We start from the raw sequence: 23497 nt of genomic DNA, 5'->3' as shown, positions 1-23497 counted from the left end.
TCAATAAAAAAATATATTAAAAAAAATAAAAAATAAAAAAAAAATAAAAACAAATACCAGGTGGAATTAAGTACAGAAACCTCATGAGTCATAATGGCAATCAGATCCAAATCAACAGCAACCAATATTAATCATTACTAAAACAATCAAAAAAAAAGTTTACTTTCCCTCACAACAGATTTTTAACAAATAAAGCCTTTTTTTTTTTCACCCAAAACTCACCGTGAATGTGAACGACTCCTTGACTTTCGTCTTTCCCTGGATTTAGAGCGTTTTTTATGTGGGCTCTTAGATCTACGTCTATCTTTTTGTCTTGAACGTGATCTATTATGGGATCTACTCCTAAAGAAAAACAAATTGTTAGAATGTCAAATCTTTTTCTTAGAATTTCAACTTTTAGTGATGTCTTTCAAATAAGAGAATTTTAAAAACTATCCCAAAATATGTATCAATATTTTAAAATTCTCCACTATGTAGTGCTTCAGTTAGATTATCTAAAATACTTTATTTATGGAAACTTTATCAGATTGATCATTATTCAGAACACCAAGATAAAAACAGAGAAAGAATTTATTTCCTGTGTCAGATTTAAGTTAACATTTCTCAGGTGTGGCTTTCTTTTGCTAACTTATTTTCCTCTTTCCCCCCTCCAGAATGTCTCACAAAACAGAATATACCTCTGTGAAAACAGAAGACAAAATAATGCTAGTTCTGTGCATTATCTCTTCTTCTCATGTGAATCTCTTTTGCTAATTACTACGTGCCTTAATATAGACGACTTCTCCTATGATCCAAGTTTCCATATCACAAATTGTCTTTAACTCTTGACTTGCATGTAATGACTACTTGGGACTACAACTTATCTTGACAAGTTGTAATCTTTAGTGATTACATAGTTCAATAGTTTCTATAAATGGCTGTGTGCTGTTTGTCAAAATACATATTAAGAAGATATAAGCAGCATAGTACTAGTGACAGTACTAGTGACAGTACTAGTGTGACAGAAAAATAAGCATCATCACTTGAGTTAAAGCTAGACATAACCAAACGTTGGATTTGTAAGGCCCTGATTTTATAACTATACTAGTGATTGGCGCCAGTGAGAGCTTTATATGTATTGTGCATGTGCGAGTCAACTTAGCCTTTTATATATATAGCATAAACTTGCTTTAATTAGACCTGCTTTCTGATTTAGCTAAGTTTTTTCCAGCCTAGTGAAGCACCCCAACTTCTCTTTCAAGTAATTGTCTGCAACACAGCAGTAAATATCAACACAAAGCTGATTATTATTGTTGATCACGAAGGGAGAACAAAGGGTAAAATATTTAACTGCAGCAGTGTTGACTATGTTCTGTACAATGAGAAAACCTAAAGTTATTTTCATTTTCAAAGTCTACCGTTTATTCTTTTCAGTCAGGTCAAGTTTCTAAACTTTCTAACTCTCTGTTTTCCGGCTAATGAAAAGAAAATAGGATTCTCTCAAGTCTCCTATCTACCTACTCCAGGACTTCTGTGAGGATCAAATGAGATGAGGCAAGTGAAAACACTTCACAGACATTTGGTTGATGTGTAAAATGTTTGCATGTGGCTATAAAGCAAGTCATGTTCCTGGGCTCAAGAAACTCCAAGGAGGCTAATTGCTAGGGAGAGGAAGCCGGGCGTTCCTACATGACGTAATTACCTGGCACCCACAGCGACTGTTTCCAAGCTGGGCTGGGCTGTGGGCCACATTTTGCGCCATGGGGTCTCGGCAGCATTGGCTGCAATTTGGTGGGGTGTCGCTCTGGGAAGGTGGCAGGGCCTGTTTCCCACTTGGGGGAAGCCAAGTGTTGCTTTGTTGGTGCCAGGTCCATGGTACTGTTTCTTTGTAAATGGCCAGTGCATGTCATGGCAGCTCCTACATTAAGCGTCTGCCCTATGTTGGTCAGTGTGCGTCTTATTTTCAACTGAACCGGTTGTACATACACTTAGCACATTAGCCTTTTATATATATAGATAAAGATAGCTATTAAAAGAAACCCTTATTACTGGAATTCCAGAAGGAAAAAAACAATAGTTTTTCCAATTGTGAAATTCTCTAGGCTCCTTTTCCCACTGAAATAACTGCTTATGTAATATATATATATATATATATAAAGGCCTAAACGACCGGCCAACTGGCTGGTACCTATGACACGCACTGACCACCAGGGGGCAGATGCTCAACACTGGAGCTGCCAAGTGACAGCAACTTTGCAGAGTGCGCTCTTGCACTCCGGGACCCCTTGAGGGATGTTGGACTGCCAGTTTCAGCCCAATCCCCGCAGGCCTAGATGCAGGACCTGACCGGTGCACGAATCTGTGCACCGGGCCTCTAGTGTTTTTTATAATGAACTATCCTAGGAACTATTAAAATATAACAATACTGAATGCACACACAATCTGAGCCTAACACTCAGCTCTGCCACACACTAGCTGTGAGAACTCTGACTAGTCAACCTCTCTATCCTGAGTTTCTTCATTTGTAAATGGAGTAAGAATTATAGGGCTGTCATGAGGATTAAATCAGATGATGTATGGAAAATTAACTGCCTAGCAGTCTCTGGCACAGAGTAAATGCTTAAAATTCCTAACTCTCACTGTCATCACCATCAACAGTATAAATGAAAACTTTAAATTCTATCTTTATTTATTCCAAAGAGGTCAAATGAGCTTTCATAAGTATGCTTTATATAATTAAAACTCATTTTGAGAGTCATGTTTTCATGAATTAAAACAAATATCTATAAAAGAAATACATATAGTTAAATGCTTGTGGTATACTATGAAATCAGACAACCCTCGATTAATAATGAAATCTTGTTTTTTAAACACATTTTTCAGTCAAAATTTGTTTTTCAACAGCTAATTTTCAACTGAACCACTCATCTATTATGTCTTTAAAAATTATACATTTATCTTCATACCACGTTTTTAATATAAGAAGATAAGTCAGAGTTTGTTGAAATTTTTATCAATAATAACCTAAGAGATACAAGGCTCAACTAATAGGTATTAAGGCAAAAATGCAAAACTGAGAACATTTTTAGTCCATTTACAGACATCCACATAGGATAAAGGGCCTTTGCTTCTTTGTACTTAATAAAAATTCTTAAGATTTCTGTTCTTAACTTTACTAAAAATATAAATAATCTGTTTTAATCAAACAGTGCTTTCCACCTTAATTAAGCAAAGAAAACCCTTTAAAATATTTAACCAGACCCCTGATAGATACAAGTTACTTGGCTTCCTACCTTACCCTGTAGGTCTCCTTAGAGTTTGAAAGTTACTGCCCAAGAATAATTATTGTATTTTAATTTTGACATTAAATATTTTCGTGTCTCTACATCACCCTCTAGTCACCTACAAGTTTTTTAACTGGGAATGCTAAAAGCTTCAAATCAAGAGTAAATCTAATCCAACCAAAGATAAGATTTGAATTATTGTTAGCAGTTCTCATATTAGAGTAATGTGCAAAACTGCATTTATAAATTAAAGTGAATAAAGGGCAATTTACCATCATGTTGCAAAAATCGTTTGTAAGTCAGTTGTTTCCCATAAAATGTTATTAAATGTCTTATAGTCCTATGCTGGTCTTTAAAATATAATAATTAGAGTGCCACCCATCTTTCCTAACACTATCTGGATATATAGTTAAATGCTTGTGGTATACTATGAAATCAGACAACCCTCGATTAATAATGAAATCTTGTTTTTTAAACACATTTTTCAGTCAAAATTTGTTTTTCAACAGCTAATTTTCAACTGAACCACTCATCTATTATGTCTTTAAAAATTATACATTTATCTTCATACCACGTTTTTAATATAAGAAGATAAGTCAGAGTTTGTTGAAATTTTTATCAATAATAACCTAAGAGATACAAGGCTCAACTAATAGGTATTAAGGCAAAAATGCAAAACTGAGAACATTTTTAGTCCATTTACAGACATCCACATAGGATAAAGGGCCTTTGCTTCTTTGTACTTAATAAAAATTCTTAAGATTTCTGTTCTTAACTTTACTAAAAATATAAATAATCTGTTTTAATCAAACAGTGCTTTCCACCTTAATTAAGCAAAGAAAACCCTTTAAAATATTTAACCAGACCCCTGATAGATACAAGTTACTTGGCTTCCTACCTTACCCTGTAGGTCTCCTTAGAGTTTGAAAGTTACTGCCCAAGAATAATTATTGTATTTTAATTTTGACATTAAATATTTTCGTGTCTCTACATCACCCTCTAGTCACCTACAAGTTTTTTAACTGGGAATGCTAAAAGCTTCAAATCAAGAGTAAATCTAATCCAACCAAAGATAAGATTTGAATTATTGTTAGCAGTTCTCATATTAGAGTAATGTGCAAAACTGCATTTATAAATTAAAGTGAATAAAGGGCAATTTACCATCATGTTGCAAAAATCGTTTGTAAGTCAGTTGTTTCCCATAAAATGTTATTAAATGTCTTATAGTCCTATGCTGGTCTTTAAAATATAATAATTAGAGTGCCACCCATCTTTCCTAACACTATCTGGATGAGAACACATAAAAATTTGGAAGCAAAAAGTGGGAACAAATCATCCCAGTCCTAACCAAGGTCACAGTGACAAAAAACCCCTTCCTCCCTCCTAAGAGGAAGGAATAAGAAGGGTAGGGGCTTTAGAAGCACCTGAGGACAGTGAGAACATAAAAAGGTGGCCTTCAAGAGAAAGGGCTCCTACAACCCACACTCCTGCTAAGTCTAGCAGGTCCGAGCTAGCGCTAAGGGCATCAAATCCCAATAACAGGGGAGGCAAAGCCAAGAAATGTCCGACATCCCTCTCTCCTACTGGGGTGGGGGAAGTTACTTCCATGGCAAGATCCTTAAGTTTTCTGGGTAAGGCGTTTCCCCCCCCCCCCCCCCCCTTAAATCATCCTCTTATGTATTTAAGAACTTAGTAAAAGCTATATATGTTTCTATAAACCATGTATAAAAATAGTATATGCTTACCAAAAACGTGCATGTGTGTGTATTCATGTATATGTGTGTGTATATATGTAGATATGTGTATGTGTGTATATATACAGTTGAACCTTGAACAATGCAGGGGTTGGAGTGCTGACCCACCGGACAGTCAAAAATCTTCTAACTCCCCCAAAACTTCAGTCATCCCTCAGAATCCACAAAAGATTGATTCCAGAACTAACACTTCCCACCACAGATACCAAATTCTGCAAAAGTTCCAGTCCCTTATACAAAACTAGAGGCCCAGTGCACGACACTGCTTGGTGGGGGGGGGGGGGGGGGCCCTCTTGCAGTCTGGGACCCCTCGTCCTTCACCCGTCTGCTCACTGCTCCTTAGCGCTGCTGCAGAGGCAGGAGAGGCTCCCACCATCGCCATTGTGCTCGCCAGCTGTGAGCCCAGCTTCTGGCTGAGTGGCGCTCCCCATGGGAGCACAGTGACCACCAGGGGGCAGCTCCTGTATTGAGCATCTGCCCCTTGATGGTCAGTGTGCATCATAGCGACCTGTCGTTCCGCCATTGGTCAATTTGCATATTAGGATTTTATTATATAGGATGGCATGAAACAATGCATATGGTAGGCCTCTCACTTTTGTGGATTCCTAACTGCAGATCGAAAATATGTACTGTCTTCAATATGTGGTTGATTGAATTCATGAACCCTAAACCCACAGATAGGAGAGCTATATATTTACTGAAAAGAATCCACATATAGGAGGATCCATGCAGTTCAAACCCATGTTGTTCAAGGGTCAAATGTATGCATGCCAAGAATAAGTAATTTATAATGCTACACAGTTAGACCTACATGAAAGCAGTCCCATGAATGAGAAACAATTAACAAATTTCAGTTTAGACTGAATAATCCTCCTCCCCACTAACCCTTACAAAGGGAAAATACCCAAATATAGTTAAAATGATGAGAGCAAAAACCTTAAAGTGGATAGTTAAATTATTTGCCCCAACAGATAAGGCTTCCCAAAGATTATCAAGGAAACAATGATGTCAATCATTAAGTTTGGTTTTATTCTAGCCTAGAAAATCACTAAGGTATTAGATTTGGAGCCTGGCTCTTGTAATCAACACAAAATGAACTCTTCAATTCAATTCTGTATTTCCTTGACCTCCTTTATGTTCACCACATCCTGTCAACCTATACTAATGTCAACAATCTAGCACCACTGCTTCTATACCCTTTTCCTTCTCCAGTTCTGGCTTCTGCTGCACTGGTCATTCCTTTTACATGAAACAACTTCCTTCACTTGGATCTGAACTTGCTTTATTGTAAGGCCTTGGATGGAAGAATACAGTAAAACCACATGCCAAAGGAGATTTTGCAAACTAAGAATAACAGAGAAGTATAAACCAGTAAATAGCAAGAAGTATACCCTATTAGAGTCAAAGAAATATTTTCCTATCTCATTGTTTCAATCTCCTTGAACAACACAGAAAAACAGACTAAACTGAGCTTGCCGGTGAGGTTCAACATACTGCAGCATACTGGTTCCCTCCCCTAAAACTCTCCCCTCCTTTTCTAACACCCTCACACCTCACACACATAAACATGCACACACTGTTATCTACCTCTTCTCTTCAGGCCTAGGTATATGTGTGCATACAGCATACAGTTAGAATCCACTATATACATTTCCACATTTCAGTAACAGTCCCTCTACATCTTTTTTTTTTTAATATATTTTATTGATTTTTTACAGAGAGGAAGGGAGAGAGATAGAGAGTTAGAAACATCGATGAGAGAGAAACATCAATCAGCTGCCTCCTGCACATCTCCTACTGGGGATGTGCCCGCAACCCAGGTACATGCCCTTGACCGGAATCGAACCTGGGACCTTTCAGTCCGCAGGCCGACGCTCTATCCACTGAGCCAAACCGGTTTCGGCCCCTCTACATCTTAAAGAAGACAATTGAGATCCCCTTTGAGTCAAACACAACAGATTTTAAAAGAAAGTTAAAACAACAGAGCTATGCTCAAAAATAAAACAAAACAGAAACAGAGCTTAAGCACAATACAATAGTTGGAACTAAAGCTAGAAGTTACTCCTGTTTCAGGTACCAAAGTACTAAAGAGAGGTAAGGACTTGAAAGCAAGATTTGGGATGGTACTTCCAACACTTGAGTGGACTGGGAAGAGGGAGGGGGCAGCAACTTCAGCAATCAGCCATCAGCATCACCATATACATGGTTCCCTTTTCTCAATATGCAAAGTTTCTGCCAGTCTGTATAAACACTAGTTTACTCTTAGAAAAATCAGAAACATTGCATCTTAAGATAGAAAACCAACTTCTAAAACTAAAAATTCATTGAAATAAAATGATGTATTATTAAAAATTGCAATTTTAACTACAGTTAATTATAATTAAAGCAATATTTCATGGTAACCATACTTTCTGGTGAACTCTATGAAATTTCTAAATTCTGACATTTGGACAAAAACTCAGAAATCTTAACTATTTTTAATACAAAACCAAAAAAATTTAAAGTGATAGCATAAATTCTCACCTGTGTTTCGACTGTGATCTTTTCCTTCTAGAATGGGATTTTGAGCTAGACCTGGATTTGGAACGAGTGTGGGAACGAGATCGACCGCCTTTTCTTTCATTGCTCTTTCCAGACTCTGGGAGGAAAAAACCACTTTGCAGTGTAAGCTCAGAACAATTAAAGATCCCAGTTAATAATCAGGCACAAGTGGAATGTACCACATATAGTGCAAGGGGCCTACTCTCTGTACATCCTCCTCCTGTGCAATTATCCTTCAGAAACATCCAAGAAAGTCATTGCATAAACTCGTTGAGTGCAGCCACCCTGCAGCAGTACATATAAACCAGATGATTATAAACAGCTGTTCGTAATATTTTGTTGCTGCCATAATGTACGATTATAACATGTCTGTAAGTCCTATAACAGTGATTTTAAATCTTTCTCCATTTATTTTGCTAGAATTGAGGCTTAAATTCTGAGTGCTAATTTAGAAAACTTGCTCAAATGTAAACCATCTAGACCAGTGATTCCCAAAGTGGGCGCTACCGCCCCCTGGTGGGCGCTGCAGCGATGGGGGGGGGGCGGTGATGGCCACAGGTGCATTTGGGGGCATATATCTTTCTGTTTAATTGCTATTAAAATTTTAAAAAAATTAATTTCCAGGGGGCGCTGAGTAATATTTTTTCTGGAAAGGGGGCGGTAGGCCAAATAAGTTTGGGCCCCCTGGTGGGCGCTGCAGCGATCCAGGGGGGCGGTGATGGCCACAGGTGCATTTGGGGGCATATATCTTTCTGTTTAATTGCTATTAAAATTTTAAAAAAATTAATTTCCAGGGGGCGCTGAGTAATATTTTTTCTGGAAAGGGGGCGGTAGGCCAAATAAGTTTGGGAACCACTGATCTAGACAGTTTTAAATTGGATTCTTAAATTTTAGTTAGCAACACAAAAGTTTGAAGAGGTAAGTGTTCTTTTACCTTGCTAAAACAGTGTCTGTATTTTCCCTAACTCACAGAATCTCTTTTTTATATTTACAATAAATTAAAACTTTGATGAAAAGTAAGTCTGCTTAATCATCACATTTTAAATATATTTATTCTTGTTTTTGGTCTCACAATAACATTTATACATTGCTTTAAGCAAGTCAGTTTTGAGCACTCATTTTGCTCTTAAAGTATAAAACTGATAAACTCAGGCTAATGTGCCTCAATTCAGTATCATGGGAAAAGAATGTGCTAAGTACTTCTTTGACCTTTGACATTAGTAAGTCACTTACTCTTTCTTGAGTTTCAGTCTTCTTGTTTGTAAAATGAAGGAACTGAACAAGATTAATTTCTAAAATTCCTTGCAGTTCTAAAATTCTATGATCTTAAACTATGACCTGTGTAACAACACTATGACCTTACCTGGTTCAATAGCAGCTGAGATAAATGACTGAGCCTCTCGTACTCGCTTCATGACTTCTTCTAACTCCTTAGCTGCAGCCTGAGGTGTCATCTCAGGGGGTTTTACTATTGCATTGTTGGAGTGATTTATTCTAAATTAAAAACATTAGCATATCACAAATACACACCATCTTTTACAAAACATGAAACAATTAAGTGTTTACATGATACATATATTTATGAATCGACGCCTTGAAAGCACATTAAGAGTAATATAGCTAAATACAGAATAACCACCACCAACCTCAAAAACCATAATGAATCTCATTTCCACCTGCCATCATCTCTTGCTAACAAAGCCAAAAGCAAGAGGAGAAAAAAACTCTGTTAGCTGACTTCTTTAACAACTTTAATAGGCCAGGACAACTACTTCCCCTGCACACTTTAGAATTATAATAAATTAAAATGTTGACACCAATATTAAAATCAATCACTTCTATTCTTAGATTATAAGATTTTGTTGATAACCTCTGCACCCTGGGAAGAGCAAGGGAAGCTGTATATTCTGTACACTATTTTAATCACCCCTGGACCACAGCTGAGTCAAACACAGCTTTGAATGTGGGAGGCATTTGATAAGACTCTTTATCTGCCAGGCAACAGTGGTTTCTCTGATGCACATAGGAGAATTTCTTCAGTCTCACCCCTTCCACAATAGAAGACAAGCATTCATTAGGAACAGTTATTTATCCTTTAATAGCAGAATCCTTATCAAACTGTATAACTAAGGTAATTACCTCAATAATCTGCATAAAATAGAGTATCTGATAGGCTACATCAATTTCTCATTTTGCAAACAAAGATAGGAGCCAACCTTAAAACTCAAAATGTATGATCAGATCATTTCTGAGTACTTAATATTATTTTCTTCCTGGGATTTTGGATTTACCAAAATTCTTATTACTGTATTATTAAAAAAGTTCAACCCATATGTTAAATTGTCCATTAGTCCCGTCATAATGCAAAACCCACATGACCTGTTAAAGCTTATGGAAAAATACCTATGATCATTATATAGGGTATTTAACCAACCTTAACATTAAACTAAACTTTATAAAATAGAAAATAAGATGTCTTCAAATACAACCATAAAGGCTAAAATGGTATCTCAGGTATTCATTTAGTATACTTAACACAAAGTCTTCCTTTCCACAAATTGCCAATTACTATTAAAAAGAAAAAAAAAAGCCTTAATTACATCAAAAATACTTTAAAGTTTTCCAAAATCATTAAAATTTCTTTGTTTAGGGTTTCTTACTTCAATGGCCTGTCTCCAAACATAACTCCATTAAAAGCAAGGGCCCTTGGTACAGAATTTTGGTCTGCAAATTCCACAAAAGCAAACCGAGTTGGCTGAGTCTCATCACCTGCCATCCGTACAAACTTCACTTCTCCAACTTGTTTAAAAAATTCGAGTAGCTGGTCAGCTGTTGTTGTCTGAAGAAACAAAGTAACATTTTAATAAAGTATATTCTTTTTTTAAAAATCAGGTAAATATTACTTTATCAATCTATATGATTTTTAAGAAGGGGGAAAGAATCAGTGTCTTTATTACCTGGGAATTCAAATTGCCAACATAGACTGTTCTCCTGATTTCATCAATTTTGGAAGGATCCACATTTCCCATAAGTGGTGGCTGTGGTATCTCTCCAAGTGTTGCAATATTGGGGTCTAGTGCTGCTGCTGGTATAGCTCCCAAACTGCTAAGGGAAACACCCAGCTATTAAGAAGAAAAAAAAGGCACATTTTTGGTTAGTATCAAAAATTACCATTATCTAATCTTGAAAAGAATTGATCAACTCAAAAAGAATGGGAAGAAACTAGGGGCTCCTAGCTTTAAGCCATGGATATGTCTGAATTATTAAGAGGGAGGTCACAGTAGTTTTTAATGTAATTCGAAATGCCACATATTTCTTGATTATCTGGATTTTTTAAAATATATTTTATTGATTTTTTACAGAGAGGAAGGGAGTGGGATAGAGAGTTAGAAACATCAATGAGAGAGAAACATCGATCATCTGCCTTCTGTACACTCCCTACTGGGTATGTGCACGCAACCAAGGTACATACATGCCCTTGGCCGGAATCAAACCCCGGACCCTTGAGTCTGCAGGCCGACGCTCTATCCACCGAGCCAAACTGGTTAGGGCGACTATCTGGATGTTTTATCTACTCTTAATCTTAACACTAAAAACACTCAATTCTAATTATTTGCAGTAGTTATGTCCTACTGAATTCTCATTATCTGCAGTAGTTATGTACTATCAAGTTGCCACAAACACTGAACTGTTGAATACTGAATCACTGTTCCTAGGGAAAATAGAAGGCTAGGTTCCTAACAAGTCTCTGGTCATAATATTTTCATCAACCAACACATAACCTTGTTTTATGTTGTGTTTCTGTTTAAAGACACCTTATTTAACATTTATTTTTGATTCATTATAATTGAACTCATAGTCAGAAGCACTATCAAAACTCATTCCTGAAGGAACCCTAACACATATTTTCTCTGTAAGACGTATCACAGCCTTCCAGCCCTTAGAAACACTAGACAGCACTTTAGCACTACATTTGGGAGCTAATTAAAATGGTGAAATCATTCACAAAAAGTACAAAATGTGAAAAACATGGCACTAAACAGACCACAACAAGGACTCTTATTTATAGGCATACCCTGGAGATATTGCCGTTCCAATTACAGACCACTGCACCACCGCAACAGGGCTAGTTGTAATCTTTTTGTTGGTGCAGGGTATTGCTTTCAATTTGTAAGAGCAAAACAAAAAAAAACCCATGTAAGGACATAAAGCACAGTGCAATAAAATCAGGTATCCCTGCCGTAACCGGTTTGGCTCAGTGGATAGAGCGTAGGCCTGCGGACTGAAAGGTCCCAGGTTCGATTCCAGTCAAGGGCATGTACCTTGGTTGCGGGCACATCCCCAGGAGGGGGTGTGCAGGAGGCAGCTGATCGATGTTTCTCTCTCATCGATGTTTCTCACTCTCTATCCCTCTCCCTTCCTCTCTGTAAAAAAATCAATATATTTTTAAAAAAAAATAAAATAAAATCAGGTATACCTGGCCCTAGCCAGTTTGGCTCAGTGGATAGAGCATCAGCTCGTGGACTGAAGGGTCGAGGGTTCAATTCCGGGCAAGGGCATGTACCTCAGTTGCAGGCTTGATCCCCAGTCTGGTCAGGGCATGTGCAGAAGGCAACCAATCGGTGTGTCTCTTTCACAATGATGTTTCTCTCACCCTGTCTCTCCCCCTCCCTTCCACTGTCTCTGAAAACCAATGGGAAAATATCCTCAGGTGAGGATTAACAAAACAAAGCAAAACAAAAAAGAGGTACACCTGAACAGCATTAAATCTAAAAAAAGAGCACTCCTCTGTTTGACTTCATCTGGGAATGTACATATCAAAAACTCAAATTTATCATGATTTTGTGTGTGTCAATGAATGACGGCAAAAGCACCACAAGTATTGATTTTGAGTCTTCAAATAAATTTTAGCTAGTGGGTGAATTCACAAACAGTAAGAACTGATTGGATCTTGGGCATTCACCAACACCGACTGTGTACTAGTTAACAATATCATAGTACTTAATTTTTCCTGGGTTATTAATCCTCATATCAACCCTAAGAGACCGTTATTATTACTATTATCACAGATAAGAAAGACTGAGAGAAATTAAATAATTTTCCCAAAGCTACTCAGCTAACACATGGTTAAAGCAGGGTCCCATCATTCACAGACTAAAATTAAAACAGGGGCAAAGTTTACCTAAGGAAAAAACGCCTAAAATATTAAACCCTTATTTATACTATTGCAGGAAAAGGACAAAAACCTTTGAGTGATCTTTCATAACACTAGTACACTCAGTTTTTAGTTCAAGCATTAAAGAAGATATTTTTTTAATGTGTACTTAAACTAGAAAAGATGGAAATCTCAGAATTTGAAAATGAAAAAGTTTTGCAGAATTAACAAAAAACCCTTTCAAGGACAAAAACACTACCACTTCCATTTCCACTTATACAATTTAAGAAAATTTTGAGCACTGACTACATACGGATATATTATTGCAAAATTACTAAGATTTAACAACTGTTAATAACACTTCCTAAAAGTGAAAATACAAGTTGATGAAAAAAAGTATCACTTATGCTTGTCAAAACAGCCAGTTTGCGATCTTTTAAAAACATGTCAAATCATGTCTTACCCCTGTCTAAAACTCATCCATGACTTCTCATTACCTTTGAATAAAAATTACTGGTAAATTCCTTTCCATGACCTAAAAAGCCCTAACTATCCCTCCCTTCACTCACTATGCTTCAACCACACTGACTGCAATTCTGTACCTTGAACACACAAGTTTTTCAAATCTTAGGGTTTTTAAAAAATCCTCACCAGAGGATATGTTTGTTCATTGATTTTTAGAGAATGGGAGAGAAACATACATATGAGAAACATCGACTGGCTCCTCCCGTAGTTGGCCCAAATAGGGATTGAACCCACAACCTATGTGCCCTGGCCTGAAATCAAACCCACAACCTTTTGAAGTACGGGATGATGCACCACTCAACTGAGCCACCCAGCCCGGGTCCACCTTAGGGCTTTTCACATAGTGCTCTTTCCTCCTGCCCTGAAAGCTCTTCTCCCTGCTTCTGCCAGATGACTTCTTTGAGTATCAGTTTAATCATCCGCTCCAAATCGGTGTCCCTGACCTTATTATATGAAGCTTCATTTACTCTCTACCACATGACTGGTTTTTTCCCTTCATAGTATCCTATATAATACATCCTATATAATACAAGGGTAATATGCAAATAGATCGAATGGCAGAACAACCAATCAAAGCATAATATGCTAATGATATGCTAAGGCTGCTCAACCACTAGCTATGACGTGCACTAACCACCAGGGGGGCAGAAAGTCAACTGGTCAAGTCGCTATGATGACATGCACTGACCACCGGGGGAAGATGCTCCAACCGGTAGGTTAGCTTGCTGCTGGGGTCTGGCTGATCCGGACTGAGCGAGATGGACCAGACATGCCCTGGAGCCCTTCCGCAGTCCCTCCCTGCCCAATGGTGCACCAGTGGGGCCCCTCAGCCTGGCCTGCACCTTCTTGCAATCCAGGACCCCTCGGGGGATGTCAGAGAGCTGGTTTCAGCCCGATCCCGCAGGCCACTCCCTTTGGGAGGGCGCCAGATGCAGGGCTCATGGCTGGTGAGCAGAGCTCATGGCTGGCAAGCGCTGCTGCAGCAGCGCGAGCCTCTCCCGATTGGGACTGATTGGGCACGAGCCTGAGGCAGGCACAGTGAGGCCGGGATGAGCAGGAGCAGCAGGTAGGAACTGCAGGTGGCATTGGACTGCGGGTTTCGGCCCGATCCCTGCAGGCCACGCAGAGGGACCCCACCGTGCATGAATTCGTGCATCGGGCCTCTAGTTTATTATAATCTGTGGTATCTTGCTACTAACAGATCTTAGATTTGTTGCTAACCATCACCATTTCAAGTTATCATAAAGTTGTAGAAAATACCTTAATTAAATATTTTCTATATTGTTGAATATAAAGTTTGATTTTGATTTTTAATTAAAATTCAGTGCCTCAGTCACACTAGTCACATTTCAAGGGCCTAACAGATCAGCTGCTGGTGGCTACCACACTCAATAGTACAGATACAAACAGGCATTGCCATGATGGCAGGAAGTTCTATTGGATGTGGCTGCTCTGTAATATTAAAGTTGCCCTTCTTTAGCTTAATCTACTTTCTAGCCCTGGGCTAAGGAACCTAAATATTTAGTTGCCCTTTGGTCTTTGATGGGTTAAAGATGATCTGGTCTCCAGATGTAACACATTTTGCCTTCTTATTCAGGAACTTTAGCCTCCCTTTTAAATAGAAACCTGATGAACAGTTTCACTGTTATGAAAAAGTTTAAAAGTAAACCTTTCTAATGTCTGGAAAATAAAGTTCTAGGCAGAGGATAAATAAGTACAAAAACCCAAAGGCAGAAATGTACTTGACATGTCTAAGAAATGGCAAAGGTGAAGTAGAATGAGCCAGGAAAAAAGTCAGAGAGGTAACCAGGAGCTAAAACACAATGGGCCACCTTTCTTCTATTTTCTAACTAAAATTATTCTTCATAAACTAAGTTATATAACAACAGATTAAAATATACCAAAATGTACCCAAAATAAAATTTCTAGAAAGCTCAATACAAATGATCAACTGTTGAATTTAAAAAGCATTTCCCACTATAAATCACAATGAAGATCTCCATCAGAACAATGTCATGTAAAATGAAAAGACCTAAAATTTTGCACTTCAGTTTCAGAACCCACTTTTATAACTTGGATACATTAATTATAATCATAAAACATGAATTCACTCCCTAAAAATCCAGTACCACAAAGCTAGATAAAACTTTCAATTTAAGGTGAGATTTATATTTTGTCTTGAGTTTGTTTTCGTAGAAAAATGACCCTTTTATAAAAATGTATTTTTTTTATTGCTTTCAGAGAGGAAGAAAGGAGAGAGAGAAACATCAATGATGAGAGGGAATCATTGATTGGCTGCCCTCTGCATGCCCCGCACTGGGGACCGGGCTCGCAACCTGGGCACGAGCCCCTGATTGGAATAGAACCCAGGACCACTCTTTTAAAATAATTATGACCTGAATCTTTTACATAAAAACCAAGAGTATAGTAACAGCAGTATCCTTTTTTAACCCCACTCAGAAATCACAAAGGAGACATTAAATTACTATTATTTCTACAGAATTCATAAATAAATATTTTGTCATGTTTTTACCTTATTACATTTTCTCAATTAGATAAATCCTTCTCTGAGATATTTTTTCCCATTATCAGGTTGTAAATCAGTTCATCTTTTTTAAATAAATGTAGTACTCACGAATTGGAAAATATTGTTACCTAGATTCTTCAATTCACCATGCTGTCTAAAATGCTGGATTTCAGTAACTGATTTGCTAATGAATAATTAATTTAAGTTCTAAATTTAAATGACTCTTCAATTACTTCAGAATTCCAAAAGATAGTTTAAGTACAGTAATTGACAATTGAGGGGGGAAAATTAAGTCGATTTTTCGGATCGCTCCATTAAAATAAAAAAGATTCAAGATAAAAATTTTCTAAGCTCTTTATTCAACTGATTAAACAGTTGAACATTCATCCCTTTTAGACTTAATACTTACTGTAGTCAAGGGATTTGGGGTCGGTATGGGAAGCAAGCCTGCACCAGGCATCAGACTTGTCATGGTTGGAGCAGGAACCAATAAAGAGAGGGCTTTTGATTCCTCTGGGATTTTACCTGCAGAGGCAAGTTTCAAACATTACAGAAAGCAGAAACACCACACAAACTTTACACTATGATTTTACAATTACCCTTGTACTTAAAAAATAATAATAATAAATGAATCTATCTATCAGATCCATATAAAGAAATAAATTACAACTTAAGTCTTTCCTTTTATCCTGCTCTACTAGGAAAAATAAAAGTGAGCAAAATTTCAAAGACTAACAATCTCATTAATGGAATATTATTTTAAAAATTGAATAATGTAGACAATTATTTAACACTTTGAGCTATGGGTCACCTGTACTGGAAACTTAATGTTCATGAACCAAACGATATCAAGCATGGACGCTTTCCCAGGACGGTGTTTTCGCGGTGATCGAAAGTTGTGTTACACATGACAACCGTTCGTGTTGGCTGCATCACTAATAGCACACAGAACATCAGATACAGAAAAGAAGAACATTTTTTAAAGTTTAATCCCCAGAAATGGCAAATAACCAAATTAGTCAAAAAAAAGAAAAAGAAAAAACAAATATGTGCGAATTGAAATTTGTTCCTTACTGAGTGCCCCTATCCTGTTATTGAAACTACCTACTTGTGATGCAAACAATTTTGATAACCCTCCCAATAAATTCCATTTAATTTCAAGTAGACAGAAAAAAACAAAAGCCTACTGCATGAAATCAGCTTCAATTTAAAAAGAAGCTTACACCCATTCAGTTAGTTAAGTCACCTCCCAACAACGTCAGGAATGCTCAAAAGAACCCAGGTCCAAAGAATATGCCTTGGGAAATTGCTAAAACTTTTTAGAATAACTAACAAAACAAGTTCCCTAATCTCAGGAAACTTTTTAAATCATTGACTTTTAGAACCAATTTATGTATACTTATCTGAAGAGTAGGTGATCCCTAAATGTGTTGCTTATAAACATCTTCTAATAACACTGAACTAACCTTAGATGCTAAGAAAAAAATTCCTGACTAAAAACTAAAAATTTACTCTGACATAAGTCCATCCATTTGTGATATTTAATTACTGAATTCTAATCAATTAATTTTAATAAGGACTTCAACTTCCATGCATTTTTCCTGGTCCTCTCTCTTACAGTCCCTCTTCCCCCCAAAAAATTTACTTCTAAAAAAGTTGACTACAGTGCCCTAGCCAGTTTTGCTCAGTGGATAGAGCATCGGCCTGAGGACTGAAGGGTCCCAGGTTCAATTCTGGTCAAGGGCACATGCCAGGTTGCGGGCTTGATCCCGGCGGTTGCAGGAGGCAACCAAAAGATGTTTTTCTCTCTCTTTCTCTATCACCCCTTCCTTCCACTCTCTCTAAAAATTAATGAAAAAATATCCTCGGGTGAGGATTAACAACAAAAAAAAGTTGACTACATGTAGCTATTTTGGAAGAACTACTCATAATTAGTTAGCTACACATTTCCATTATGAGTTCAAAAATAATTTAAAACAGTTTATAAATCATGCTAAACTGAAAATAGCACATGGAGTAAATTTTTCAAAAGCATCATGCTAGGTTCTAGTGGTAAAAACTCTTATTTAAAGCAACCAGATATGCAGAGATAAACCTCTAAACAATATTATTTAAACATATCTCTAACTATGAATGGAATTCAAGATGGATTTTAAAACTTGCTTTTAATAATGGTTACACCTTATTTACAGGAACAAAAAATTACATTAGCTTTAATAAATGCCTACTTTTTTCTAATCTTTGAAACATCTGTCTACATTAATCTACTAATTTCAAAAACAGCTATTTTATTATTTGTGTAAATTCTGCATAAGCATAAATTCTTTAACATGCATAAAGATAAATGAAAGGTAGGCCTTACTGAAAATATCAAATAACAATATTTTATATTTAATAGTTACTAGTATTAATACATATATCTGTATACCCACAAATATACTATACTATTTATATCGCTATTAGGCATGTTTTGTTATAAATAGGAATTATTTTTAAATGTTTGTAAAACCTAAATACATCTTGATAAATCAACTTAAGTCCTACGGTTACAAACTCTGTGCTCTGCTACCCTAATGTTCCAATCCAAAGTCCCAATTTAATATATTATTTGTCAATTAAATAAGCCAAATTATCCATTCAAGAGATGTAAAAAGATTACACAAACAATAAGAGTATTCAACACAGGCCAAAAGTTGAATACTTAATATTTTAAAGCCTTTCACTGTGGGCTTCAAAAAAAGAAAAGCATCAGTAGATTGACTCCCACTGCCTTTCATAGTAGTAAAAAACTATTATAAAGTCTAACTGTAAACACACTAATTTTTTCTTATCCTAATTATTATTAAAGATGCTTAAAGAAAGTTCCATTAGTTAATTTCCAAGACAGAATTTTATCAAACTTACCCTCTAAATACTATCAGCATATAAAAGTATAAAACAAATAAACATTTAGCATTTTTCCCAAATTATACTCAATGACAACTGAGAGAACAATATTTCTCACTGTATGAAATTAATAGTCCTAAATCTCAGAATCCATTTAGAAGCTAGTAAACTCTGAGTATTTCTCAACAAAAAATTCAAGCAGAGAAACACACATACATAAGTATTTAATAGCTTTTCAAATATCCATTCCCCTCACAGGCAACTAGGTCTTTATAAGGAAATGTTATTTTCTATAATGAATAACTACCATTAAAGTGAAAGTCTCTTTGTGTCCTCTACCCCAGATTGTTATAAGAAATATACTTATTTTCCATGATTCTGTATGGCTAAAATTCTAGCAGGGAGATGCAATCAGTTGATTTTTATAAGACATATACATTTGGGAGAAAAACTGCAAAATGTTGCACTGAGGTCAGAAAATGTTTCTAATAATCGTATCAGTGTTTCAAGAACAAATGTACCTGATCAGTCTATAAACACCAATTAACATTCCCACTGCTCACTATATCCTAATTTACTGTGAAATTTTATTTTATCTTAAGGTTGAGCTCTGATCATCTCCCCATATATTTTGCAATGCAATGTTATGAATCCTTAATGGAATACCATTTACAAAGAACTGGAAAACCAGCTCACAAGTTAAAGTGAAAGAGATTTAACAAAACAAAAACAAAAAAGGGACAAAATAAAGAAAAAGAAATTAAAGTAAAGTAAAACAATAAAAAACAGAGACAGGGCGTCCATCTTCTGCGGTTCAGACTCCGATCTCATTTCCCCAATGAAGGTTTCACTTGACGGCAGGTTTAGTGGCATGGCAAACAATGCCTAACTCAGGCAAGTGTCAGGCAAGTGTAACAGGTCTGCCTTGGCCAGTCTAGTCATCTAATAATGCACAAATATCACATAGAGAAAACATACAAAACCAAATTAATAGTCAAAATCCATCTACCAGAAAATGTGGACATAAATATGACTGATGATTAGGCTGACAATCTTGTTATGTCTGACCTTTTCTTTTTTTTCTAAGTGTTAACATTTATAAAAATAAATCTGAGATGCACACAACAACAAAAAGAGGTCATATTTGGACAAGCATAATGAAAGTATATTTATTTTGAAATGGCATGTTTCATTGACAATAGCTAATGCTTAATATGTATGAAACTATTACACATCAAACATTACATATACAGCTTAGAATCTCCTCACAATAATGTCTATTTTTTTTAAACCCAGCAAATTGAAAGCAACTAAAATTTTTTTCTATGGTTTTCTCATTTCTTCCATAATGCTATTTCTATAACATCAAGGAAAGAATGCAATATGAAATAAATAGAACACTACTTACAGCACCACAGTACATCTCTCTTACAGAACTTACTCCACTGGAACTCCTTCTTTGATTTATTTCAAACTCACTTTGCTATCTTTTTTTGGTACAATATATGTAATACTTTATTACTTTGCTTGCAGTGCATAATCAGATCTTTAAAGGCTCACTATGACATTCTTTAGGTTCTATAAATTTATCTCAGTTGTATTTTATTTAATGAAAAATGTGTGTCTGAATGTTTTTCTACTACCAATTACTTTATAGGTAAGTATTCTAAACCAGCGGTTGCCAACCTTTCGGACCCCACTGACCACCAGTGGTCTACAGACCACCGGTTGGCAACCACTGTTCTAAAACACGTAACTAAATTGAATAAAAATATTTAAATTTTCATGTTCAAAAAGGTGAAACTTTGCCTCAAAATGATATTAAAAATGCATTTATTCATCTCTATCAAATAAAACAAACAAAATAAGAAACCTCTACCTGCCCATAACTTTGAACATTTATGACAAATTAGAGCCAGGGTTTCTCAAATACAATATTAAAAGGTTTTATGGGACTACAGTAAGGTTCCAACAAAGCAGCAGCTGATAAAATTCTTCCTTCTAATTCAGTAATGAGCCAACATGATACAATACCTGGTGCTGCTAATGACTCATTTTTATGATATAATTAATATTCCCGTTTAATAAACCTTCTTTCCCCCATGAAATTACTTCCTGTGAAATTGGTATGAACTTGGTTTGCAGAACTAAACCATTACCAGCTCTTTCCTCACCTGGCTCTTCAATTTTAGGCTCACTATCTCCTTACAGTTTAATCCATTTTTATTCTCCCCACCCCACTCTAAACCCAAGGCATAGGAAAAATACTTTCAAATTTATCTGAAAAAATCCAGAATGTTCTATTCTGGGACTTCAAAAATAAAAGAATGATACTCGCCGTGTTTGACTAATGTTTTTGACATCTCAGAATAGCATTTTGAAATAAGCATAAAACCTTAAAAGTATGGCAAATTGTTTAGTATACATTATTTTAATGTTGGTCTGGTATTTAAAAGAGGTTTTAAAATATTACATATGAAAGTACATTAAATTGTTTCAGGTAAAATTATGTTGCGAAGTTACCACCATCCACCAGTAAAAATATGTTTTAAAGACACTTAAATAACCCAATTCTAAAATCCATGTACACATGCCATAGTCAGTGCTCTAGATAAAAGTTAATTACACACCAAAACTGTCAAGTTCGGCACAGCTTATTATATGACTGGCTCTGTAAATAGAAGTTACTAAAAAATAAATATTAGTAATAATTTGCTCTTAAAGCAGGTTAAGTCATAAAATTTAACGAGTAACTATAAGGCTTCAGCCTTGTTCCCATCTTCAACAACTATTTCTTTGATGAAGGAAATTTACTTTTCATGATTTTTCTTCAATTACTCCTTCCCCCCCAACAAAAAAAGCCAGAAGAAAAAAGTAGATTCCAGTTGCATAGCAAACTTAAGAGAATATTTTAAAGCTTCAATTACGAATGTTTTCTTATAACCATAATTATCACTTAACCCCAATTTGGCAAAATGTGCACATTTTTTTACTGATGCAATATCACTAATATTGTATACACAGAGGCAAGTACTTATTTACACATTTAAAATAATTTCCCCAAACAACCTTTTTTTTTCTTTTTTTTTCATTTCTGGAAGCTTTCTTTACAGCTTGCAAATTAACTATAGAAAGCCAAAGTAAACTGGAGAATCCAAATAATTTATAAAATTGTTTAATGTTTAACTATTTTTTAAACTTACATTAAGTAACAAATTAACCATTTTAATATGTTTTATTAGTAAAAATGCTTTCCTTCTCCAAATTTCATTCTCACATACATACACACATGCCAGAGCACTATCTACTTGCCAATTTCTAAGAAAGTCAAAGGTAATTAACAGACAGAACAGAAATTAAAATAGAAGAAAACATGTGAAGTACCAACCTTCTGCACAAGGAACAACTATCAGAGCTCTGTCAATAAAAACCGTGTTAGTTAGATGCTGGGCCACGCCAACACTTGATCGGTCACGAAACTTAACATAACATACTTTGGAAGAAAAAGCAAGAGGTGCGTTGCTGCAAGATAAAAAGAAAAACAATTAGACAAACATTTGGCTGGTTCTGTCATTTTCACTAAAAAATTTTCTGAGAACTTTACAGAATCAAGACTTACGAAGTTTTATTGCTAAAGATAATTAAGACATCAAATAGCAAAACTTACTCTTTTAATGATGATCTGTCTGCAAAGACTAGTGATAACTAAGCAGGCCATTAGCCTTACTTCTAAAAACTTTAAATTTAAAAACTTGCCCTAACCAGTTTGGCTCAGTGGATAGAGCGTCGGCCTGCGGACTGAAGGGTCCCAGGTTCGATTCCAGTCAAGGGCATGTACATTGGTTGCGGGCACATCCCCAGTAGGGGGTGTGCAAGAGGGAGCTGATCGATGTTTCTCTCTCATCGATGTTTCTAACTCTCTATCCCTCTCCCTTCCTCTCTGTAAAAAAATCAATAAATTAAAAAAAAAAGTCTGAAAAAACTTTACATTAAATTATTAATCTGAGCAAAATATGAAAACAACTGTTTAATCCAAAGATGTTGAACCACATAAATACCTTCATAAAATCCTATCTAATAATAGAGAAACATGGTAATTAACCATAACTTCGCTACCCTTCCCATTGGCTAAGCAGGGTTATATGCAAATTAACTGCCAACCAAGATGGTGGCCGGCAGCCAGGCAGCTGAAGCGAACAGGAGGCTTGCTTGCTCCAGTGACGGAGGAAGCCAAGGTTCCCCCCCTGTCGCTGTCGGCCTCTGAGCTGCTCTCTAAGAAACAATGTTGCAAATATAGAAGGTAAATAAACCCCAGAAACCTGCTTTCAGCAGCAGGAGCTGGAGCTGAAACAGTGTTTCAATTATAGAATCCAAACAAACGCAGATACTGCTTTCAGCAGCCGAGGTCTCAGAGCTGGAGCCGAGCCTCAGAGTTAAAGCCGGCTCTCAGCTCCAGTGATAGCCATAGAAGGTAAATAAATCCCAGAATAAAAAGAAAAAAAGGAGAGGTTGGGAGCTTCAGTTACCCGCCAGCCTGAAAACAGCCCTCAGCCCCTCACCCAGACTGGCCAGGCACCCCAGTGGGGACCCCCACCCTGAAGGGGGTGTGACCAGCTGCAAACAGCCATCATCCCCTCATCCAGGCTGGCCAGGCACCCAAGCGGGACCCCCGCCCTGATCCAGGACACCCTTCAGGGCAAACCAGCTGGCCCCCACCCGTGCACCAGGCCTCTATCCTATATAGTAAAAGGGTAATATGCCTCCCAGCACTGGGATCAGCGGAGCCGCAAGGCCTCCCAGAACCAGGATCAGCGGAACCGAGAGACCTCCCGGCTTGGGATCAGCG

General features: G+C 36.6%; 1 protein-coding gene across 6 annotated transcripts in view; it reads right to left on the bottom strand.

The window, feature by feature from the left end:
* SREK1 (splicing regulatory glutamine/lysine-rich protein 1) overlaps positions 1 to 22195 on the bottom strand; it is a 37210-nt gene extending 15015 nt beyond the window's left edge. For 2 of the 6 annotated variants that reach the window (XM_005857959.2, XM_014549190.1), the window contains exons 1-8: positions 22040 to 22190; positions 16577 to 16700; positions 16175 to 16290; positions 10516 to 10680; positions 10219 to 10397; positions 8922 to 9052; positions 7541 to 7655; positions 223 to 342 (exon numbers count right to left, since the gene is read on the bottom strand). In XM_005857959.2, coding sequence (XP_005858021.1) covers positions 223 to 342; positions 7541 to 7655; positions 8922 to 9052; positions 10219 to 10397; positions 10516 to 10680; positions 16175 to 16237 — 773 coding nt within the window. In that variant the 5' untranslated portion in view covers positions 16238 to 16290; positions 16577 to 16700; positions 22040 to 22190. Of the gene's footprint in view, positions 1 to 222; positions 343 to 7540; positions 7656 to 8921; positions 9053 to 10218; positions 10398 to 10515; positions 10681 to 16174; positions 16291 to 16576; positions 17501 to 19444; positions 19594 to 22039 lie in introns of those variants that run through there. The other 4 variants (XM_014549194.1, XM_014549204.1, XM_005857958.2 and 1 more) reach the window with 3 other exon arrangements.
* Between the last annotated feature and the right edge of the window lie 1302 nt (positions 22196 to 23497).

Source organism: Myotis brandtii, unplaced genomic scaffold, assembly GCF_000412655.1.
Source record: "Myotis brandtii unplaced genomic scaffold, ASM41265v1 scaffold115, whole genome shotgun sequence".
In the NCBI taxonomy this organism is placed as follows: Eukaryota; Metazoa; Chordata; class Mammalia; order Chiroptera; family Vespertilionidae; genus Myotis; species Myotis brandtii.
This window is presented reverse-complemented; position numbering and strand designations above follow the sequence as displayed.